Raw genomic sequence first — 24,377 nt, 5'->3', positions numbered from 1 at the left:
TGGCCAACCCCCTTCTGGTTTATATGGGCGGGGGTAATTCTTGCTCATCATATCGTTTCGTGCAAGTCAAAAATACGCACGCCATGCCTTGATAAACATGTTGCCATGGAAAAAAGCAAAGACAGGGTAACTCATTCAGATCATGAAGCTGGAAAGATAAGGAGAGCAGGACCCACATGTGTGAGCACACCTTCTATTTTTCTCTTCAATAAAGAGCTACCATTTCTGAAATACTGATACCGGTTGGCTAACTGATATGTCTTTGGGCGTATAAAAGTGATGCACATAAAAATTGAAATTGTTGCAAGTTAGCGCTCGTAGTGTTTGCGTCTGGCTTTTACTGTGTCCTCCTTTGCGCACTATTCGTTGCTATTGAAATCATGCGCCATCAACCTCAAAAAGCTACGCTGGTGAATGCCGTTGCAGGCCGCCGCGATTTTCGACCAGCCCACGCAAGCAAAGCAAGAGAGAGCAGGCTATTTGCAGACGCCAGCGCGCACCCTCATCAGATTATCTGCTTTCGCTTCGCTATAGCTATGCTCCACTGCAATTATATCCACTCCAGCTTGCTGCTCACCTCTCTTGAACATGACCTTTAAGCTGGGGTTCCTCGAAACCAAAGTGACACTTTTCTGCTTTCAGTGTTAAGCCGGCGGACCTGATCGTTTGTAGAACCGCCAGCAGCCATGTCAGGTGTTCCTCGAACGTTTCCGAAAAACCTATGACGCCGTCGAGGTATAATAGGCATGTCTGCCACTTGAGGCCTGACAGAATCTTATCCATGAATCACTGAAAAGCTGCTGGGGCTGAGCATAAACCGAAAGGCAGGACCTTGAATTCGTAAAGTCCATCAGGCGTTACAAAAGCAGTCTTTTCTCCTTCTCTCTCGTCAACCTCGATTTGCAAGGTGTACGTAGGGTGCATTTTTTTCGGCAGCACTGGACGTGAGCCCCGCGCACCTGGCGGCGTTCGCACTGTTGGCGCCATAGTTTCCTACAATAAACACCGGAAGGAACTCTGACACTGGCAGCATTCATCCGCCATGGGAATGATGGTTATTACATGAATTTGCGTGATCTTCCGTTCCTGGAACAAGAGGTTCTTATGCGTTTGCTTATTATGTTTTATGTGCCTTCATTCTCCTAAATTTAAAAATTACTTATACTTTTTAAATGCAAAAGATTCTGCGAACAACAGAAATTATTACTAATCGTAGCGCTAACCTATCAAGGTTGGTAATCCTAAAATGCGCCCACAGGGTTAATACACTGGCTTTCACCCGAGAAATTCGTGACGATGTTCTATATTGATCGTCGATGCATCGGTCCGCGGCGCAGTGGATTCAGTATTGAGCATCTCCTCTGCAGATTCCGTGTTCCTCTCCTGCCGTCAGACAGTTTTCATAATCTTTAATGGCTTATGTATAAGAAAGTATTCTGCTAAAATTGATGAGTTTATGAAGTCATGAAGGCATTTGAAGCAAGAAGGACGAAGTGTAAGCCAATCGGTGTGGTAATCATCTTTTTTATGCTGGCTGAACCGCGCCGCCTGCAGCTTGCATAAATAATAGCGCCAAAGATCGCTCTCGTAGTTATTGTATGAAGCTCTCCCCTTGAAACGGTAAAATAGTAATCCACTTCACTGAACATTCCTAGATGGCCCGACTATACCGTGATACATGTTGGGCCTAAGATGCCAGATACATGCGATAAACTGGTTCGAACTCGACAGAGCAGTTTCACTTGAAAATACGTTCGACTCACCTTTTTGACATTGGCCGTCTTGAAGGCGGGAAGCATGATTTTCTTTAAGTGGCGCCAATCTTCGCCACTCACTCTGCTAATTCGAACTTCGTTGACAGCGAGGCTTCTTGACACGGCCGACAATACCTGGAAAAAAAGAATAACAGGAAACCGAGAAGGAATCAATTTGAAAGCGTATATCGATAGTATGTGCGCAAAAGCTAGTGGAGTATTGCTCGGCTGATATGAATAGAGAGAGAGAGGAGAATGTTTAGGGCACGATAAAATATAACTATAAAGACAATTTAGTCATCGATAGACAATTTGAGGAATCTTGTTATAATATCCTCTAGTCTGCGGCTTGGCCCAGAGCGTGGGGGAAAAGGACAAGAAGAAGAGGATATCAGGAGCGATTGGGAGCATTGGTACAGTAGCGTGCCATTACCGAATCATATATGTTCGTATTCAAAGGCTCAATTCTCAGTCTCGAATGCGGGCCTGTGTAAACAGAAATTTGAGCAGTGCCTGGATGGCTGGCTTCGTTAATATTTTGTCCGGTCATGGGCCGAGGTGTACGTTTTTACTGAAAGGCTGCTTACTAAATGTAGTCACAGTAGGTGCCAATACTTGTGGTTTACGGACTCAATTGGGACAAGCAAACAAGGATGTGATCAACTACCTCAGATATATCACACGTATTGCAATCTGGGGAGTCCGCGCGTCAGGTGCGGTGCAAATATTATCACGTAAACGCGTCATCTAGTATAACCCTGTGCAGAAGGCTCGCCTGGCTATGTTCTATGTCACATGGCATTCGACCTGTTCAATGGGGAGTGCTTGCAACGGCCTTCTTGTGTTCAATCTCTTGTTGACGCTTTCCGCAAAGCCTCGCTGAGAGAACATCTGTTCTCTGGCTTAGAGAATGGTATGGTGACGAGTATGCCATTATTTAAAGTCATTTGTGCTTTTGTACCCGTAAGAATATTCCCTAGCAGTCTACACCTGTGACTCGAAGACTTTTCGGACAAAGCGTCACAAGATGCCGCAGTCAGCGTTCCCACTACCGCCTGTGCCTCCGGGAAGCCAATATTCTGTGAATGATGACGATTGGATGAAACGGAGAAGCTGAAGCCCTCTACTGTTTCACACTTTACTACTGCGTATACCTCACTGAGTTGAAGAAGGTCATATTGCAGATGCTTTTATTTCAGGATAAGTTATATCGAAAAAAATATTTTCCAAACAATTATTCAAACAATATCTCACCGTTCGTCCTGCGAAAGACTGGAAGTCTTGGACGTAGACACGTTTTATAAATTCAAGGTCTCGCAGAATGACTCCAGGCATGGTGCCGTTGTAGTAGCTATACAAACACCCACAACAAAACAAGAAAAATGTCGTAGTAATGTTATTCTCGCTGTTGACTACAATAGATACCACAGATATAAAGGCGGCAAATGGGACGAGTAATACGGTAAAGTTGAAGTTTCCAGTACCTACTCGCAGTTTTAGCTTTACCGCATTCGTAAAGATGCATGGTATTATTGTATCCTCGAGAAGCATTCGGCACAGCCAATTCTCTTTCTTGGCAAGAAAAATATACCACACCAATGCTTTTCTAGGATGGTGGCAATAGACGCCTCATGACTCACTGCCTATGTAATTTTGTGGTTGAAGATAGTCATGGATTCGTGGAGATAGTCGTGAGTCGTGGAGAGTCGTGGAGATAGTCGTCGAATAGATAGTCGTGGATAGTCGTGAGTACATTTACAGAGCATACATGGGCCTAAAGATCATGTTAGAAAAAGCAAGGTAGTCAAAATGTGTTGCGGCACCTCAGTTATGGCTTCGCGAATGGCCTTTGTGAATGCCTCTGACTGCCTGCTAAGGTTATCGCGCGTGCACGAGTGCATAGCTTCATTTCCTCCCCCTAATCTCTGTTCAGACTCTCCGTTTGCCTCTTTCCTCGGGGTAGGGTGGCAAATCAGTCTTATTTTGTTTACCATCATTGCCTTCCCTCTTTCTTTTCTGCTCCTCTCTAATTAGCATGCGCTGCTTTAGGAACTTAACTTTTTACTAACTTCAGTTTTCGAAGACGTCTACCCGAAGTTGTGACAGATTCCGACTTCTACAATGGTATTGACACATGTATATTGCGTGTTTTTTGTGGACGATGTACGCGGGCGCCCCGACGAAGACGACGAACGCTCGCTGGCTCTCGAGCTGTCGACTGAAATCACCAGCTCAGCAGTTATCGTTAGTAAATATACCTTGCCAATAGTCTCTCGTTCCTAATCCTTCGTTCGCGTAGCAGTTTGGTGGAGGGTGCCATTCCCCGTCCTCGCCACGGAGCTCCGCAGGGGCCACACCGTCTTGGTTTCCACCATGGCTCCCGGTGACGACACCTCGTCTCCTTCTACTTTTGCGACCGCGACAACAACGTACGTACGTTGTTGTTCCGGGTGCCCGCGGTCCCCCCTCCCCCCCACCCCCTTCCAGCGGTCCTGGCATAGTCTCCGGTCAAGAAAATGTCGACTTTGAGGACCTGCTAGCGTTATCGCACTTACACAAATTCATCGCACCATTCTTTGTCCCTCCGCTCTGTTCTCTCTTTCTCTGTTTGGCTCTTTTCTCGGCATAGGGTAGCAAATAAGAATCTTTTTTTTTAACGTCATTGCTTTCCCTTCTTCTTTCCTGCTCCTCTCTAATTGCCGTGTACGGCTTTCGGAAGTTCACCTCTTACTAAGCTGAGTTTTCGAAGGCGTGCACCCGAAGTTGTCAAAGATCCCGACTTGTACAATGGTATGTTTTCACACTGATCAAACCCTAATTAAATAGCAAGGACACCGGCGAAGAACAGATAAATAACAATGGCGGCGCGTAACTAATACGCCATTTGGCAATGGAACTGCCCTGGGTTTCATCGCAAGCGAGGAAACCTGCAGCCGTTCGTAGCAAGTAAGGCGACGCCAGATGTCATCGCCCTGCAGGAGACGGGAGGGACGGCAAAATTGTCGGGGTATAAATCTTACAGTGCTTCCGGAGAGAAGGCAACCGTCACAACGCTGATACACGTAAATCTCTCGGCTGTCGAGCACGATACCACATGCGCAGTGTAGAGCACGTCCTGACTAAGATAATCCCCTCCCGTAAAGACGAGCGAAGTCTATTTATTCTCAACACATACAGTCCACCCCGTCATGAGCCCAAATTCGGGGCACTCTTCCGCAAAGCGCTGAGCGTAGCAGAGAGACACACGCTAGTCGTGGTCCGCGATTCTAACGCCCCACTCGCGGCTTGGGGATTCAGCATGGGCAGACGCTCAGCACGAAGGACTAACTATCACAACTGACCCTCAGGCACCAACCAGAATACGAAACAGCGTAACCAACGACATCACACCAGATTTCACATTTACGAAGAATGTAGCAGATTCTCAGTGGACGAGAACCCAGGAAGGCTCAGGTAGTGACCACTACATCGTCGTCACAACGGTACAAGCAGGCCCAAGGAAAAAGAGGGGAGCAGAACTGAAACTTGGAGAATGGGACACGTTCCGGAGAATCCGAAAAGAAGGTGCGGAAGACACTATAACGAACACTGAGAAATGGGCAGAGAAACTACAAGAAAGCAATAAATGAGCTACCAAAACTGTTCCAGAGGAGGCAGGCATAGAGGAGAGTGACAGCAGATTACTGCACATGTTGGAAGCGAAAGTTAGTATACCGAAAAGATGGAAAAAGAAGAAACAAAGTCGCAAATAAGGAAGAAAACTGTGAAATTAAACAAGAAAATCGAGATATATGCAAATAGGTTAACCCAGGAAAAGTGGGAAGCCACGTGTGACTTGATGAATAGGCACATAGGGATGTCCAAGACCTGGAACATTCTCCGATGCCTCTTGGACTTCGGCAGTACAAAAATCATACAAAGACAAAATATACTGAAGGGCATACACAGCTACGACGTTGCAGCAGGAGAGCTCTTTCGAGTGCTCCAAAAAGTATGTTGGAAATGCGGATAAAGAACGACTCCCGGTTTATCCTAGGTAACGAGAATCCTGGCCTTGATACCCGTATTACAGAGGCAGAAGTCAGATATGAACTTACCAGGCGCAACCCGAAACCTGCACCACGACCTGATGGGATAAGCAACAAAACACCCAGGAACTTCGATGATGTATCCATTCGATCTCTCACGGACTATATGAATAACTGTTCAGAGCAAGATGGCATTCCAAGTGTATTGAAAGAATACCAAATCATTTTTATACCGAAGCCTGGAAAGAAACCACAACTGACGAATTTAAGGCCCATATCACTAACATCCTGTGCCGGTAAACTCGTGGAAGATGGGGTGCTCACACGCCTCACGACATACATGGGTGATGAAGGACTTTACCCATATACCATGGCTGGATTTCGACCCAAGTTTCGACGTAGGATATTATGGTAAAACTAAAGCATGAGGTCATGGATGCGGGTGACAAAACTCTAGACACCAAGGTAATACTAGGTCTCGATGTAATTAAGGCCTTTCACACTGTCACGCACAAGGCAATACTACAAAATATCCAAAAGCTCGATGTAGGACGTAAGACATACGCGTGAATCAAAGACTTCTTGACGGAACGTACCGCAAAGTTTTCCATTGGAGAATCCAAATCGGAGGCGCTCAAACTAGGTAATAGGTGTACCCCGCAGGGTTCAGTCCTCCCTCCCTTTCTATTCAGCGTGGCATTGATCGGTCTGCCTGCGAGACTCGAAAACTAGGACTCGTACTCAGCCTATGCGCGGACGACATCACCTTTTGGGTGGCGGCTGGAATCGATGGGCATGTGGGAGAGATCCTTCAAAGAGCAGTAAACAAGGTCGAAGACTGAATCAGAGACAAGGAACTGAGGCGCTCCTCGCGAAAATCAGAACTTCGGCTCTATAGACCCACATGCAGGGGTCGAAAAAGCATTAGGGAAAGGCCGGGCATTGAGGTCGCAGTAGAAGGCACCACGATACCAATAGTGGAGAGCCTGACGATACTAGGACTCCGAATATCTGAAACCGGCCATAATGGAGAGACCATTAGACTGCTAGATAATAGTGTTCAACAAACAATCAGACTAATAAAGCGCATATCCAACCGGCACTAAAGCATGAAAGAGCACAATCTCATCCGATTAGTAGGAACATTCGTAATCAGTCGTATTGTATATGTGGTTCCTTACCCCAAGCTCTACGCTGCGGAGAACGCCAAAATAGACTGCATTATTAGAACGGCGTACGAGCAAGCCTTGGGACTTCCGGCAAATACGTCAAACGAGAAATTCTTGGCGCTCGGCGTGCAGAACAAATTAGACGAACTTATTGAGGCCCAGATAGTAGCGCAGTATGAAAGGCTTACACAGAGTTTGACGGGGAGACACATCTTAGATGACATCGGAATAACCTACGAAGCACAGCACGGAGTGAGAGAGACATCCCAAGGAAAATAAAGCAACATCTATCAATACCCCCAATCCCCAGAAACATGCACCCAGAGTTCCACCAAGATCGAAGAAATTCAAGAGCGAGAGCTCTCCACAAAAGATTCCGTAGTGCCAGGGTCATGGTCTATGTGGACGCGGAGGAATATGCAAATAGACAGAGTATGTCGATAAGTGGTACGAGTCCAGAGGGTGACTGGAGAGTTAATGGCAAGGTAAAAATAGTGAAAACGCAGGTGGTGGAGGCGGCTGCTTTTGCAGTGGCAATAGCCTCCATGGAGGCTAAGATCATGGTAAACGACTCCAAGACAGCCGTCAAGAACTATGCAAATGGAAGGATCTCGCCGTAAGCTGAGAATGTTAAAAAAACTTTCGTGAAGATCAAGACATTCACATTATATGGGCACTCGCACACTCCCCCTTTCCCGGGAATGAAACAGCGCACAACCTGGCTCGAGAACAGACTGCCCGAGGAGGTGACGCGCAACAAATACTGGGAATAGAGAGAGGCTGGATGACCAGCCTAAACGGGATCACTAAACACTATAAATTGGTACGGGCCCATTTCCCCCCGATACACTCCTCGCTCAGTAGATGATCAGCGACGGCACGGCCCCTCGCAAAAACATACATATCCGAACCCAGTGGCCTACCACCGCTACTACCCGGACCTTTACAGGGATAGTTGTAGATTCTGTCAAGAAAGGACGGACCTACAACATGTGGTTTGGGCTTGTCCTCAGACACCCATAAAGACTAAAATAAACGAGACCAGAGAGCAGTGGGAGCCCGCGTTGCTCAGCTGCGCAGCGGAAGACCAAATCAAGGCAATGCCGAGGATGCCGCAAGGGTCTAAGGGCTCGAGGCCGTCATGTAGGTATAGGCCTAGGTGTCACATCTGCTTTTAACAAATAAAGTTTATTCCTCCTCCGAGCTACTAGTCAAAACATAATATCGACAATATTAGAACGCTGACTGTCGAAGGCTAAGTAGTAGTTGGCGGATGTCCAAGCAAAAATGAAAAATACGTTTCCTGTATCACTCTTCATGGATAGACAGATAATATTTTGTGGAATCCTGAAGTCTGCTTCAAATTAAAGATGGACTTCTCAAAGGAAGTTTAACATATTGACCCGTGTACTTGCTTGTCTTTATCGGGCGGCACGTTTCACCGCCTAACAAATGTAATCGCATAGCGCTGGAGAAGCCTGCATTATCTGAAGTTTGTGGGATGTTATCGATGATTCCATCCAGTTTCGGTGACAGAACCTTGTGTAATCTGATCGCATGAGTACGCGACGCGAATATTGTAGAACTTTGTGGAAGGAAGGTGTGTCCCAGTGATTACTCTGGAACATTCGACGACTGATGTATGAAAGCCGACGCGCTTGACCCGCTGATCCGATTAGCGAAGATCGACACCGACGCCAGTAGCCTAGGCCTCGGTGCCGTCCTAGTCGAGAGGAGAGAATGACTTGAACGGGTGATATCATATGCTAGCCAGTCGCTGTCAAAAGCGGAAAGCAATTATTCTACGACTGAAAAGGAATGCCTCGGCATCATTTGGACAACAGCTAAATTCCGCCCCTACCTCTATGGCAGGCCATTCAAAGTCGTCAGTGACCACCACTCGTTGTGTTGGCTAGCTGGCTTAAAGGACCCTTCAGGACGGCTGGCGCGGTGGAGCCTCAGACTGCAATATGACGTCACGGTAATATACAAGTCCGGAAGGAAACACTCCGACGCCGACTGCTTATCACGCGCCCCCATCGATCCCCCGCCGCAAGACGACGAGGACGACGGCGCCTTCCTTGGGATAATACGCGCGGGTTGTCTTCATCACGCTACAATACAACGTGCTCCTTAAGACGAACTTCTCACCAGTCCGCGCCAGCTACCTTCTTGTTGTACCGTCAGCGCTGCGTCCAGAAATACTGCACGCCCTACACGACGATCCAACCGCTGGACATCTCGGATTCTCCCGGACGCTGTCGAGAATACAGGAAAGGTATTACTGGCCACGTCTGACCGCCGACGTCGCCCGTTACGTCAAGACATGCCGAGACTGTCAACGACGCAAGACACCACCGACAAGGCCAGCAGGATCACTACAGCCGATGAAACTTCCTCGCCGACCATTCCAGCATATTGTGATGGATTTGTTGGGGCCGTTTCTGATGTCAACATCCTGGAATAAGTGCATCGTCGTGGTGACGGACTATCTGACCCGCTTTGCTGAAACTAAAGCCCTACCAAAAGGCAGCGCAGCCGAAGCGGCGAAATTTTTCGTGGAGAACATCCTGCTGCGACAAGGTGCTCTGAAGTCCTCATCACCGACAGAGGAACGGCTTTTACAGCAGAGCTCACGAAAGCCATTCTGCAGTACAGCCTGACAAGCCACAGGAGGAGAACTGCCCACCATCCGCAGACGAATGGTCCCACGGAGCGCCTGAACAAGACCCTCGCTGATATGCTAGCAATGTATACGTCGACGTTGAGCACAGAACGTGGGACGTGGTCCTGCCGCATGTGATCTTCGCTTACAACACGGCAGTGCAAGAAACAACAGAGATCACACCGTTCAAGTTGGTTTACGACAGGAACCCGACGACGACGCTCGACGCCATGCTGCCCCACGTCACTGAGGATGAGAATGTTGACGTCACTAGCTATCTCCAGCGCGCCGAAGAAGCCCGACAGCTCGCGCGCCTGCGGATTAAAAATCAACAGAGGACTGACAGCCGACACTACAACCTCCGACGACGCTTCGTCGAGTGCCAGCCCGGTGACCTTGTTTGGGTTTGGACCCCGATACATCGACGACTGAGCGAGAAACTATTGCGACGGTATTTTGGGTCCTACGAGATCATTCGACGTATTGGCGCACTGGACTGTGAGGTCGTGCCAGACGGAATTTCGCAATCACAGCGGCGCCGCGCACGATCTCAAGTGGTCCACCTGATGCGTCCTAAACAATTTTACGGACTCTGACGAGCTTCCTTATTTTTTTCTTTGCGACGGGTGTTTTTGTTTATTACTTTCATTTGCAGCATCGGGTCGATGCTTTTTAAGAGGTGGGTATTGACACGTGTACTTTTTTGTTTTTATCGGTCGACACGTTACACCACCTAACAAATGTTATTGCATAGCGCAGGACGCGCCTGCATGTATCGGAAGTTTCTGGAATGTTATTGATGCTTCCATCCGCTGTCTGTGACCGAACCTTGTGTAATCTGTTCGAATGTGTGCGCGACCCGAATAATGTAGAACTTTGTGGAAGGCACGCGGGTCCCAGTGATTACTCTGGAACATTCGATGACTGATGGGTGAAAGCCAACGCAGTTGACCCACCGATCAGATTTTCGACGATCGCCGACTCTGTTCGCCACTATCATTGTGCTTTAAGTGCAGCTTGTCTTGGTGGGCACAGGTTTGCCCACGAAAAGCTTGTTTTTTTCTTTCACAGTATTGATATTGTGTTCTTTACCCTCCCTACCACGTGACAATATTGAGAATGGACTCCTGCTTTGTTTCATAAAGACACTACTGAATATACTGGTGTATGCGTTTTATAATAAGGCGCTGAAATGTTTTATTTCTTGTTACACACTGCAGAATTCGATGAGAAACTGAAAAACATTTTTCGGATAAGATATGGGTGTATCCGCGTAAGACGTTTGTAAGGCATCGCACATATTACGAGATGCGCTTAGCTCATGGACAACATCCTGTCTTGAATGTTGTTCTGTCTCTGTCTACTCACCCTGCACATGGAGTTGTAATAGATAAATCAGCAATAAAAAGGACATCCGAATGCGTTGCGTGTACATGTCCAATCCTCAGGCGATAGAATATTATTTTCTCGCTTCGCAAAGGTATATTGGCACATGCCGTGTCGAGTGCCGCTTGTACAATGTGGAACACTTTTTTATCCTGGGGATTACATGCTGGATGAGAGTTCTCATGCAGTTTGCTGTCTTCCACGTACATATGAACGGAGATTGTGGTAACAAGCAGCAGGCAATCTAAAATGGTTATTACTATCGCCAATACCTGGCATCCTGTGGGCCCTTTCACCATCACCGTTGGTGTTGGGACCTGGCACAAAATAAATATTCTTGGTTCTCACATACAAAATATGTATCTTTACTAATGACATTTTCAGTGGTATTGCTTCATGGTTTTTCTTGTCAAGAATACACTGGCAATGATTAACAAGGCACCAAATTTTTAGGCATGAGGGCAATCAATTTCTGAATGCCTGTATCAGCTAGGCTTCCATTGTCCAGTCCATCACTCCATTCCATCTGCAATTAATTCCGGAGAGGGGCGACATCCGTTATTCCGTTCTTCTTAACTCTTCGCAGTGGAGTAAGTTGAACCATTCCTATTTCTTGAATGGCTTATTTTTTCTTCATAATTATTGGCTACTTGTAGTTGCGCGTGGTGGCAAAACAAAATCACATTTTTAAGCCCGTACAGCATAAAATTAATGTAAGTTACAACATTTTCCTACCAAAAGAAACGTGTTCTATAGCCTTTCATCTCATCAGGGAATTGTTGCCTCTAATTTCTCTCATTACTAACCATTCGGTCAAAGAACGCTGCGAAAAATTGTCAGACCGTCTCCACCGCTTTCGGTAAGCGCAGTTGTTTGAGGAAAAAGTAGGCAAAATGGCTGCCTTGAAGGAGAACGCTGTTTTCCCAGGAAGTTCGGAGCCGATGGAATCGCCGAAGTCTCTCGCCTTTCTTCGGTTTCGTATGCCCTTTTTCCCAGCCCGCGGTTCCGACTGCCCATCCGCGCGCATTCTGGATACCGGACAGTGTACAGAAACATGGCCGGCTTTCCATATCACGGTGGGCCCAGAAAACGCGCAACCCCTTGCAACGCGGTCGCTCGTTGCCTGCATGCTGTCGTTGACCAAGCGTGCTCTTGCTAAATCAAATAATTCTTCAGAATTGTAATTCGCAACTGCGGAAGAGTTGTCTAAAATGTCCCACATTACCTCCATGCCTTTGCTTGTCAGCTATAATAATAATAATGCTGACCGCGTGCTGGGTTTCCTACGCCTCATCTTGTCTGCTACCGTTGCTGTCAAATTTCCACTTTACAAAATCCCAGTCATGCCGGCACTGGAGCATGAATGCTTTTTTGGGACCCAAGCCAGGCAAGATTAACCGATATTGTTGAGTCTATTCAGAACTGAGCAGTTATTGTAATACATATATAATATCTTCTCAATCTTTCAATAAATCCACTGTTATACCATCTTATGCTGCAGCTTTTCCCAGGGTCGTCTTGCAAGACCGTTCGAACTTCATCGTTAGTTATATACGGCTAAGTAGCTTTGCACCCTCTTGATCACTGCTTACAATCAAGATAGCGTGACTGTTTTGGTTAATATACAGGTCAGCATGGAATCCTTCGGCTGCCTTACTGTATCATCTAAATCTTCCCTGTCATCTACATCAACCATCATGTCTTCTCCTGTGCCAAGTTTACCTCTCACTGATTTCATGCTGCGGCCATCTTTTGCTGCTTCGTAAACATTTCCGACGCTATAATTTCGAGTATCCTTTGCTTTCTTCTTTGATCAGTTTTGACGGTTCACCAAATTGTATCTGATCCCTTGAGTTAGACACGTTCATGCTCTGTCGTCTATTTATTACGTGTTTTGTTAATTGGAAGCGCTTACCTACCGGTTGCCTTTGTTCCTTATCTCCTACTTCAGTTTATACTTCAGAAATCAGTATAGTTAGGGTTTCATTCATTACTTTTCTGCTATCATTATCTTCCAGTTAAAAAGTTAGAAAGTTTGATTGGGAGCGCCAGACTGTATTGTTCTGCTTTCAAAACCCCACTACGTCTAGGCTGGCATTTTCTTTCCAATTTTCTTCTTTCTCTCTTGAAATTGAGAGAAATACTACACCTCAGTAACCTAGTCTCATGGCATTTTTTACCCTACTTTAGACTTCTACATCATGCTCTATGCTGTGATCTGCATAGAGCGTGAAATGTGTTTGATTTATTATTTCTTACCCGCCGTGGTTGCTCAGTGGCTATGGTGTTGGGCTGCTGAGCACAAGGTCGCGGGATCGAATCCCGGCCACGGCGGCCGCATTTCGATGGGGGCGAAAACTCCTGTGTACTTAGATTTAGGTGCACGTTAAAGAACCCCAGGTGGTCGAAATTTCCAGAGTCCTCCACTACGGCGTGCCTCATAATCAGAAAGTGGTTTGGGCGCATAAAACCCCATAATTTATTTTTTTCCTTGTTTCTTCGTTAGTGTTTTCCGGTCCACTTCCTACACACATTCTCTTCCACACAAGGTAATGTATATAAACAAAACAATGTTGTCGCCCATGCACGCCAATCGAGATGGTACGCGGGACACTTTAGAGCGCAACAAACTGCACTATCATTATAGTTCTCCAGGCTGCGGAGTATATTTACTTGTTTTCATTAGTCATCAAACCAACTGCACTTAAGTATTCTCATTGCATGAAGTATCCGTCATCCACAGCATGATTACTTTAATAAATGAAACATTTCTACTTTATTTATGCCTACCTCTTTAACAATTAAAAAGGCACAAAACAGCAAAATATGGCCGAAACGCAATCCACTTCGAAGCTCTACGAGCTTTACTACCCTCATAGCTACGCAAGCTGGCGTGCACATTTCTAATTAATTACTGAGGGAGAAACTAACACACCCAAATATTGTGATTGATTCTACTAAACACAATCAAAAGCAGGATCGCTTTAAAAAAGCTAACCTTTGTAACCTTTTTATGTTTATTTTCCTAACGGTTAGGTAGGCACAAAACAGCAATGGTCATCTCGCGGATTTGCGTGATACTTGACGGGCGTACTCCGACGGAACAGGGCTTCGGTGAAGCCCGACACAAATCATTTTCGTGTTAAGCACCTATCTACTACCTATTTTAGTGACGTCTGAGTATTCGTAGCGGTAAATTTCCTTCCGGTAGTTCCAGTGTAAAGCTCCGTAGTGGCTACATCATGTGTGGAGCAATAGTGATCTCATTCGGCAAGCTTTCCTTGTACGAATAACAGAACTGTGACGTTAATAGCATGTAATCGGAGAATGAGAGCACTTCCCTAAGCGCTCGCTGTAACTTACTCAAAGCTTGAGTACGCCGGAGCAGTTTGGGATCCCTTTCAGAAAAACCTAATTCCATCATTAAATATGTACAAAATAATTCTGCTCGTTTCGTTTTTTTAATTATTACCGAACTGCCAGCACTTCTGCAATGAAATAAACCTTGATTTGCCATCTTTAGCCTCTCGCCGTAAAGGCCTTAGACATTCCTTTTTTAATAAGATATTTCATCATCATTCTCTTCGCGATGAACTTATCTCCCTTCCTCAATGCATTTCATCAAGGTTAGATAACAATACCAAGGTGGGAATTTCATAAGAGCCGCCATGGTTGCTTAGTGGCTATGATGTTGGGCTGCTAAGCATGAGGTCGCGGGATGGAACCCCAGGCATGGCGGCCGCATTTTGATGGGCGTGAAATGCGAAAACCCCCGTTTGCATATATGTAGGTGCACGTTAAAGAAGCCCAAGTGCTCGAAATTTCCAGAGTCCCCCACTACGGCGTGCCTCATAATGAAAAGTGATTTTGACAGGTAAAACCCCGTAATTTAAATTTTTAATTTAATTACGCCAAAGGAATTTCATGTTTCCTTCATTCCTTCCGCCTAAACCTGCTGAGTGGAATTGCTCACCCACCTCAACCGCTACTATTGTTGACCATCAGCACTCCATGGCAGTACTAGATAACATTATACAAACAGGAGCATTTCATTCATGTTTTTGTATTACCGATTGTATCACTGTTTTTGTATTACCGGATCACTGTATTACCGCACCGCTTGTACCGTATTTCATTTTATTAAGCAGCACTCCAAGAACACTCACTATAACAGAGAACTATAACCGAGAGCCATCTATTTCTGCAATATTAACCATTTTGCTGCAGTGTTCCTTTTTTTCTCTATTTGATGTAACCACTCCTTTCTTTAATGCCCCTGGCCCTGGGGGTACATGAAAGAAATAAAGAACCACGCAGTATTATTTAAACGGAAGTCCATCATCGTGCGTGTTTTCTACATTTCTTTATCCAAGAACCAGCACAATGGCAGCAATCACGATGCGCGGATCTTTGAGGATATTAGAACCCCACGACATAGCTTACCCCACGACATCACCGTACTTCTTCTGCCATTCCTTCGTTGCTGAAGCCATGCCCTGAAAGTAAAGTAGCTTAAATCAACAGCGACTGGCTCACTGCTACTGTGCGAGGCATGCATTTTTGGCAGCAAAGTCTACTTTTCGTGAGCTAACAGAAGTAGTAATATATATATATATATATATATATATATATATATATATATATATATATATATATATATATATATATATATATATATATATATATATATAATAATATTTGAGGTTTTACGTGCCAAAACCACTTTCTGATTATGAGGCACGCCGTAGTGGAGGACTCCGCAAATTTTGACCACCTGGGGTTCTTTAACGTGCACCTAAATCTAAGCACACGGGTGTTTTCGCATTTCGCCCCCATCGAAATGCGGCCGCCGTGGCCGGGATTCGATCCCGCGACCTCGTGCTCAGCAGCCCAACACCATAGCCACTGAGCAACCACGGCGGGTTATATATATATATATATATATATATATATATATATATATATATATATATATATATATATATATATATATATATATATATATATATATATATATATATATATATCCATATATATATATATATATATTTAAGAAAGAATGTGCGTTAAGGGAGACTGGGCAGCCATTCTTAATAGAACAGCACATGAGTCAGTGTGGTTTGAGATGGTCAGTGCATCAAACCTCCATGCAGTGATGATTGTTTCGTGCACTATTAGTTCCCTTTATTCCTTTTCTGCATATTCATATGAGGATCGAATGTGGAAAAGCCGGCTAAGTAGGTTATCACTGTTTTTTATATCACGAAATCAATCATATCAATTAAAATGGCCGTTAAACCCTGCGAATCCGTTTTTATGTTTAGCAAGTAAACCATGCACTGTAAGGTGCAGTCGTTAATGACGACATCGAAAACACTTTCTTAACATCCTGCACAAAATTCTGATTCCCCAACGACAGTGTTTAGCTAGGAAAATGTCTTGTGACAGGCGCGAGGTAAGTAGTAGACTGTTACTGCCGTATGAAATTAGTAGTCATCCCCGTTTGGTCCTTTAGTTCTACAGACAGCGCATGGCAGAATGCTCTTTTCGAGACAACACAATTTAATGATGTTGTTACCGGAAGCAACTCTAGCAGCTCCTCCCCACCATAATTAGGACGACACGCACCTGACACTCGATTTGGCAAGCCTTACACGGCGGCAACTACTTCTGTGCGACATAAGCGCGTAGCATACATGCTGAAGCCAAAGGCACGCTAGGGAGGAATATTATCTCTCGTAGCTGCATAATGAAGCCCCGTTTTGCATGATTTGCGTTCATCATATGATCACAGCGATGAGTTCACGTGAGGAAAGAGCTTTTTTCCGTGATCCTGATAGCCTGCAGGTAAGACAGTCTTCCTAAATTAGGACAAACAACTCAGGATCAGGGGAGCAGTGCGGCCTTTCCGGAAGTAGAAAGTGTACAGTAGGCAATGTAGGCACCCACCTGCACGGCGTCATGGCCTGGAGGAAGTATGAGCTGTCTCAAATGGCTGAGCTGTCTCAAATTGCGAATGCATTGCCTAAACGAAGCGTCATTTTCAGGAAATAGAAATTTAGCAGGCATGCGTGTTTTACCTTTCTCCGTATTTCAAGCAGGTTGCCGAAAATAAGGCTAGGCTCCGGCCCAGGTATACCAAGGTCCTTGAACACCGAGAATGTCCTCTTCCTCCATCTGTACAAACTGAATCATGGACACATCTTAGGTCTACAACTTGGCTGTAGATTCATGCTACGTGGTTTCTTGTTTACACGAACGAAAATTATTAGAATCGTGCAGCGCAACATCATCTTCAGTTTACCTTTGAGTGTCTATTTGACATTTGAGTTAAATGCACTCTTCTTTAAGAAAATGTTAAATAGGGAACTACTGAACGATAAGTGACCCGAAATGTAACCTTACAAATGGGTGCTGGTCACATTTACGCGGATGCAAATGTCGTCGTATATCATATTCATCCAATGGTCGCAAGTTTTCACGCCAGCGTGCACAGATTCTTGGGGTCAGCACTGATGAAGATCATTGCGACCTAAATGAAAAAGAACTTACCCAGTGAACCCTTTATGTCCCATAGGTGTCCATAGAACATCACGTTTTAAACTCCACACATCCTACCGATAGCTATATTTCTCCAAACATCAGAAACACGCGTTACCGATAATCTAAAGTCCTTCGAGATCACGTTGCTGTAATGTTGAGGGGATGTCGCAGCTGGACATAAGTGGCCGCTAAATATGTTTCCTTTAGGGATGCTGGAGGAATACGGAGGAAGTGGCCATAGCGTTAGCCATAGCACAAACCAACGCATACTATATAATCAGCGATTCCCAGACGGCAGTACGCAACTTCGCGAACGGCCGGATCTCAGCTGAGGGGCTAAACATACTAATAAAAGGCAAATCAACAAGAGAAGACAGGTGCGTCCAAATCCTATGGATACTTGCCCACACCACCGACTCAACGGGAGAGGACAGCCCTAACATGGCGGCGCACAACCTAGCTCGAGGACTGCCTTTCCGAGCTGCGGTGAACGTAGAACCCTCGACAGGGCCCTCCGAAGTAGGGGAATTGGAGTACAGATTGACCAGGTTCAACGACATCACCAACCATTACAAGATGCAAAGATGCACTTGTCCACCACCCCATCCACAGCTCACTAGATCGCAAGCTGTCCAGTGGCGACGACTGCAAACCAAATCCCACAAGAACCCGATACTAATGCATGCTATTTATCCAGACATATACACAACAGGTAGACGCAAAGTGTGTGACACTAGAGCCACGCTACAACACATGCTATGGGACTGCCAGGAACTAATACAGGACAATGCGAGCAAAGCCTCCAACGACAGCCTCGGCGAGCGATTGCAATCCGCGCTGCTCGGCTCGAACCTGGAAGACCAACTCTGGGCGGTCCAGTGGGCCAAGGAAGCCGTCGACAGGCAAGTACCACCGTAACCTCGGCGGGTGTCCCAGCCTACTAATTCGCTGGACGCGAATAATTCTGATTCGAAATAAAGTTTTCTCACTGACTCACTGAGAGCACGCATTCCATTTTTATTTATCTATCTACACATACTGCAGCGCAGTGAGTGCAATACCAGGAGTGGATTAACACACAAAAATTACAGAGAGAAATGTACGACACAGTGATGAGGATGGTGTGCCACGACCATTTATCCTGTATGGCAGATACAAAACATTAGGGTGAGCATGAGCGAATAGACACATTTAACGAATTACAGTTTTCTATAGAACAACGGGAAAAGCTGAATTTAAACATATTAGTGGGTGCGAAGTAGGGCTTCAAGTTAAAGTTGTGATGTCGTCTCGTCGATAATTGGTGTTAGTTTAGCATAGTTTAAGTATGACGGAAGAATTGACAATGCTCTGCAAGAAATCTAACGATGTTGAGTGGCGACTTCAGTAGAGCGAAGTTAAATTCAAGGAACGAAGCGCAGAAGAGGGTGAAAAGCCACGATAAGAACGGTGACATATAAATGTTACTGCTTTTTTCTGAATTGCTTCTAGCCTGTTAATCTCACAATGCTTATAAGGGTTGCAATCTACAGATATATGCGTAGTCAATAACAGGATGGATTAGTATCTTTTGGAGAGTTGGATAATGTACGAGGTAGGTAACCTTTTTTTAGTGCTTTGTTACAAATATAATCAACGCGCTTATACCATGACATGTTATGCGTAAAAATGACACCGATGTACTTATACTCAGATACCATACACACAGCACGGGAATTGAAGGAGTAATGAAAACGAGAAGGCGAATTTGTTTTGCAGAAGGACATAATGAGGGGTTTATGAAAGTTAATGTTGATTTTCCAGGTGTTGCACCACGTACAAAACCCAGCAAATAACTCTTGGAGGTGGTAAGGATAATTAGAAGAATGAATAAATTCAGATAAAATACATCATCGGCACAAAGATGAATGTTAGAAGAGATGTCAGCACCCAAATCATTTAGGTAATTTAAAAAAAGCAGGGGCCCAAGAACGGAGCCTTGAGGCATTCCAGAAATCGCACCAGTTGTAGTAGATTCGGTTGAGCTATTAGAGACGAACTGGGAATGAAGTGAAGGAAAGCCTGAAATCCAGTGAACTTGTTAAGGGTTATTTAGTACAGCGTTAAGTTTAGCAAGGAGTTTAGAATGCGATACTGTGCTAAATGCGTTTGAGAAGTTTCTAACAAGAGCGTCAACCTGGTTCCAAACATCAAGGTTAAAGAAAATGTTAGGTGTAAGCTCAAGTAACTGCGTTTACGTACTAAAACAACGCCTAAACCCATGCTGCAATGTTAGCAGATTGTGAGATTCCCGGAAAAGCAACGCGTATTTATGAATGATATGTTTTAAGATTTGGTATGGCTGCTGTTGCAGAAACCGGTCTTTAGTTCATAAAGGCTGCTTATCACCGGATCTATAAAGAGTAAGGAATTTTGCTAACTTCCATGAGGAAGGAACGGTGGCAGATGACAAAGATTTGTTGTATGCGACCATCAGATACCTTGCTGACCATAAAGAATAGCGACCCAAGAATGCAGTGTGTATGCCGTCCAGACCGGTGGATTTTTTGGTATCTAAGTTTAACAGGAGGTTAACAATGCGTGCATTGCTTTGGTCAATGTTAGTGATTCCTTCAGTACAAACTATATTGGTGAGAGAAGGAATGAAGTTGTTTTTGGGTTGAGAAATGGACTGAAAATACTTGTAAGCATCTTGAAGCGTCTTGAAGACCTGCCCTGTGCTTCTTTTTGTGAGAAGCTATCGACTATCCCGACTGCTTTCTTACAGGTTTTATGCCTGGCGGCACATTACTGGCAATTCCTCGCTGTTTGGTTCGACCGTTAACTGAGGGCCAAATGTTCGGGCGAAAAGAATCTCTAGGTCAGCCTTGAAACAGCTGTCTACACTCGTGCGGTACCAGATACAGAAGGAACATCTTCAGATTCCGATGATGGCTCAGCAACTAAGGGTGGATCTTCAGAAGCTGTGATCTTCCCAATAGAAGCTGCTTCTGTTACTTTCATAAGGATGACGCTGCTAAGTGTGCTCCCAAAGATGGCGTTCAGAAACCCATTCCTGCGTCAAGAATAGATGAAGAAAAAAATATCCCTCGATCAAGCGGGACGCCCCATGACCTATGTAGAACACACGAGGCTCCTGGCGTACTCGTCTGTACCGCATTGACCGATCCCTCTTGCCCCGCCTTCCATCTTGACCATATAGAACCGAGACAACAGTTCTCTGCCGGATCGCCCTTGCAGTATCTTTTATGAATACTTTTGCTTTCTGCATTGGAATGGCTGACAGTGTTGCCTCTAACGACTGCCGACAGCGAGCAAATCATCAAACAAGCCTTCTGTCATTGTCCTTAGTACAGCTTCAAAACGCCATTCCTCAAGGCGGTGCTGGCACGCTCTGACGTACGACTGGCCGCTTTTTTAGTTAAAAAGCTGAGAATGCCGGCTCATACAGTCTTCCCACCAGAAGATGACGAAGGCACTACTGAAGTAGTTGTGTTCAAGCGACGTAGTCGAATGACTTTGACGCTCCCGTGTTCTTTCATGCGTCACCCCATCCTCCGTGCGTACGTGCTCTTGTTCTCGCTCTCTCACTGCATGCGCGCTTGTTCCTTGGTCTGCACTTAATGCTTCTACAGTGCAGGGTAGCAAACTGGGCACTTATCTCCCGGTTATGTCCTCTACCTTTCGCATCCCGATAATCTTTGTGGTTCTCATCAGTCCATCTAGGTTATGTGTGTTTAGGCCCTTTTGTGTGTGTCACAAAAGTGCATATAAAGAAAGCGCGCGTCGTGTATCACCCAAGCCAGCACATGAGCACCTCGGCCCCGCGATAGCTTCGACAGAAGGAGAGAGCGCAAACGCCACAGACAGCCAACGAAATTAAAGGGACTAGAAAGTTCTATAAAACACTTGAAGAAGAGAGAGGAGAGAGAGGGCACGCTGGATGACGAGTTTCTCGAGCGTCTACATTTCGGGAAGAAGTTCCTTCTTCGAGATTTGTCTCGAGCTATGCCGAGGACGTCTGGCTCACGACCAACACGGATTAATATGAGCGGACACTTGATGCTCCTTTTCATTCTGTACTGCACGTATTCAATCCTTAGTGCTTGTCGTTATTTTCCAGAGCTTTGTGAATACCCACCTGAATTGCATTGGGTGATGCCGAGACGAAGTGTGATGTGTGAATGTCCCTGCCATATTTCAAGAAAATATTTCGTTGAGTTTTGACAACTCTGGGCTCTGACTCGGTCTTTGGACCACAACCGGCATTCGCTGGCGCATCAGAAGGCCCTTTATTATTTGAGAATAATTATTAGTGGTGAAAGCCCTTTACTGAATATGAAATTTTCTCGCCCGTGTTCCAGGGTACATCCAAAGCAGGTGTTGAGCATCTGACGTTCCCACAGGAGAGGACCAGTGGTCGTCTGTTGTTCATCCTCAAGGACAGGTAACGGATGGCACAAGCGCAGATCCAGCTCGGGCTTAAGAAGATTTTTACTGTTTTTGCCCTAGTGAGGTTACGAGGAAGCAAGCGGACACACAGAAGAATTCAGGGACATCTGTCCCTTCGGCTGCTAGATTTCCGTGCTTGGCGGAGAGCGTGTGCATCTGACGGAACGGATGCAGGTGCCTGACACTTGGCAGGCGTACTCAGCAGTACTGTTGTGAGAACTTGTGCAGTTTGTGTAACTTCCTTAAGGAGCTTCACTGCATTAAGGGAGTCACCGTGAATGTGTAGTGTAGGAAGGTTGAGTACTGTACTAATTGGTGTGCTGAATCGAGTAAGGCTTCGAATGTAAGCAGTAACGAATCGGGCGCAGCATAGAAGGCAGACCAAACTAGGGAAGTGAGATGGGCTCACGAAGTGTCACATCTGTGCGCTCAACACAGTGACCCTGTGTCACATCTGTGCGCTCAACACAGTGACCCTCAGGGATGGTAGGTTCACTAGTAGCAATGCACTAGGGTCGGTGAATTATTGCCATCAATTTGCGCTCACGGATGCATAACACGACGGGAGAAGGTCATCTTTTGGAGACGGCAGTCTTTGGAGGCCGTCAATAGGCACCCCACAGCAGCATTGCTGCGTCCCTCTATATTGTTCTGACGTGTTCACATTGTGTCGACAGCTCTGAAAAGATTTCAAACTATGGCTGTACTGGCAGAATGGGAATCGCTGTAAGGCAACGGGGCCATGTGGCCGTGTTCATGAACGTCTGAGTTCACTGGACAACTGTTGGCTATTGACTTTGTGCAACAGTTACTGATAGACTATTGGTGCTTGCAAACATGAATACACAAGACTTTAAGCCACTTTATAGAGTGTACCGCAGCTCCTCGGCCCAGTCTTGCGCATGAAATGGAATGTTGTAGACGACATTCGCCGTAATCTTCGAATCCAAGCACATCATTCGTGATGTCCAAGCAAAGAATTGGTTGATGTCGAGGTTCGCCTCATGAAGTTATTTTGCCTTTGGTATGTCTTGTGGGCGAACTTTGACTGTAAAGTCCGATTTAGATACCTGCTTTCTGCTAGCCAGCCTTAGCAGATTACCGACAGCACGATGTTCCAGATAAAATTTCGAGGCCGGCAGCCTGCGCGTATGAATGAAGGATTTCTGGGGTTCCTGTAGATTCCCGCATTGCATACAGATATAAGGACCTGGCTATGCACGAGAAGTAATAAATGGAAACAGCGCGTATATTTTTCATGTAGGATGGTGCCATCAAATACGGCTATCGCCATCGTGATGGCCACTCCGGGGAATGCGAGGTAGTGTGCAATCGGGCTTGCTTGGTGAGGAGCATAGCAGCCATGAGAGGCCCCACACAGACACGACGAATAAAGGTATTGCCCCTTGCTTGTCTACCTGTGTCGGTGGGTGAAAGCCTCAGCTGGCCGTCTGACTCAGAAGCCTTGGCTCTGAGTCCACATTAGCTCCCAACATGGGGCCAGGTGGGGGTTCTCGGAGAGAGGCACCAAGGCTTTGTTTCAGTTCTACGTTAACTTTATGTGCGATCATTTACTGCGTATTAGACTTGTTGGAAGGAGTACTCGCGTTGCTTTCTGTGGCGGTTTTACAGTGCTTTTGCTTTCTTGTCTTCTGGTTTCGTTGCATTGGTTCTGGATTTTCTTACATGAAGATCCATTCTTCATCACACAAGGTTCGCTCGGAGCACTTTGAGTCGCTATGTTGAGTTGATGAGAGTACGCGGCATGACGAGACTACTTTTTCTCCTCTGCATCAGACTGCTACACTTTGTGAGACTCGCCACCACACACATCAGTCTCAAGCGGTGAATAATTTGGCGCTGGACGTTCGAATGTATGCCGGCTACCTTGTCAGGTATTCTTTTGCCCTCTGCCTCGAAGAATTGTCCAATTACCAAATTTTTTCCCGTGTCTCGTATCACGACTTGCTCTGACAGGTGCTGCTAGTTCCTCTGCGCGATGGTGAGCTCGGTAAGCTTACAACCCACGTCCGTGTCGCGGGACCGGTTATTCAGGTCATTACGGTCTGAGCTCTTACCTCACCACCACGAACTGCATGCCTAAACATACACTGAGACGATGGTTTGCTACTATATGTTTTGGCTATGCTGGAGCTCTTTCGAAGAGCTGATCCCAACGCCTCCGAGGATGAAACGGCCTTGGCCATGGACCCAGCCTGTGCATGAATGAAAAACACTAAGACGGTACTACCAAACCGTCCACGGCAGCGAAATCCCACGGCGGGTCCGGATAGGGAACTCTGTTCTCTCGGCCGAACTGTCGAAAGCTCTCCTCTGTGACAGGAGCCAGGGAATGCCCAGAGTTATTTACCCCCATGAA

The 24,377-nt window shown here is 45.8% G+C and overlaps 1 protein-coding gene across 1 annotated transcript in view; it reads right to left on the bottom strand.

The window, feature by feature from the left end:
- LOC135914550 (cytochrome P450 3A43-like) overlaps window positions 1–24,377 on the bottom strand; it is a 143,341-nt gene that overhangs the window by 95,434 nt on the left and 23,530 nt on the right. The window contains exons 2-5 of the mRNA XM_070524647.1: window positions 17,083–17,188; window positions 15,446–15,498; window positions 3,009–3,105; window positions 1,764–1,889 (exon numbers count right to left, since the gene is read on the bottom strand). Of these exons, the coding sequence (XP_070380748.1) occupies window positions 1,764–1,889; window positions 3,009–3,105; window positions 15,446–15,495 (273 nt within the window). The 5' untranslated portion in view covers window positions 15,496–15,498; window positions 17,083–17,188. The remainder of the gene's footprint in view (window positions 1–1,763; window positions 1,890–3,008; window positions 3,106–15,445; window positions 15,499–17,082; window positions 17,189–24,377) is intronic.

Source organism: Dermacentor albipictus, chromosome 8 (genome assembly GCF_038994185.2).
Source record: "Dermacentor albipictus isolate Rhodes 1998 colony chromosome 8, USDA_Dalb.pri_finalv2, whole genome shotgun sequence".
NCBI lineage: Eukaryota > Metazoa > Arthropoda > Arachnida > Ixodida > Ixodidae > Dermacentor > Dermacentor albipictus.
The sequence above is the reverse complement of the archived record's forward strand: the minus strand, read 5'-3'. Positions and strand labels throughout refer to the sequence as shown.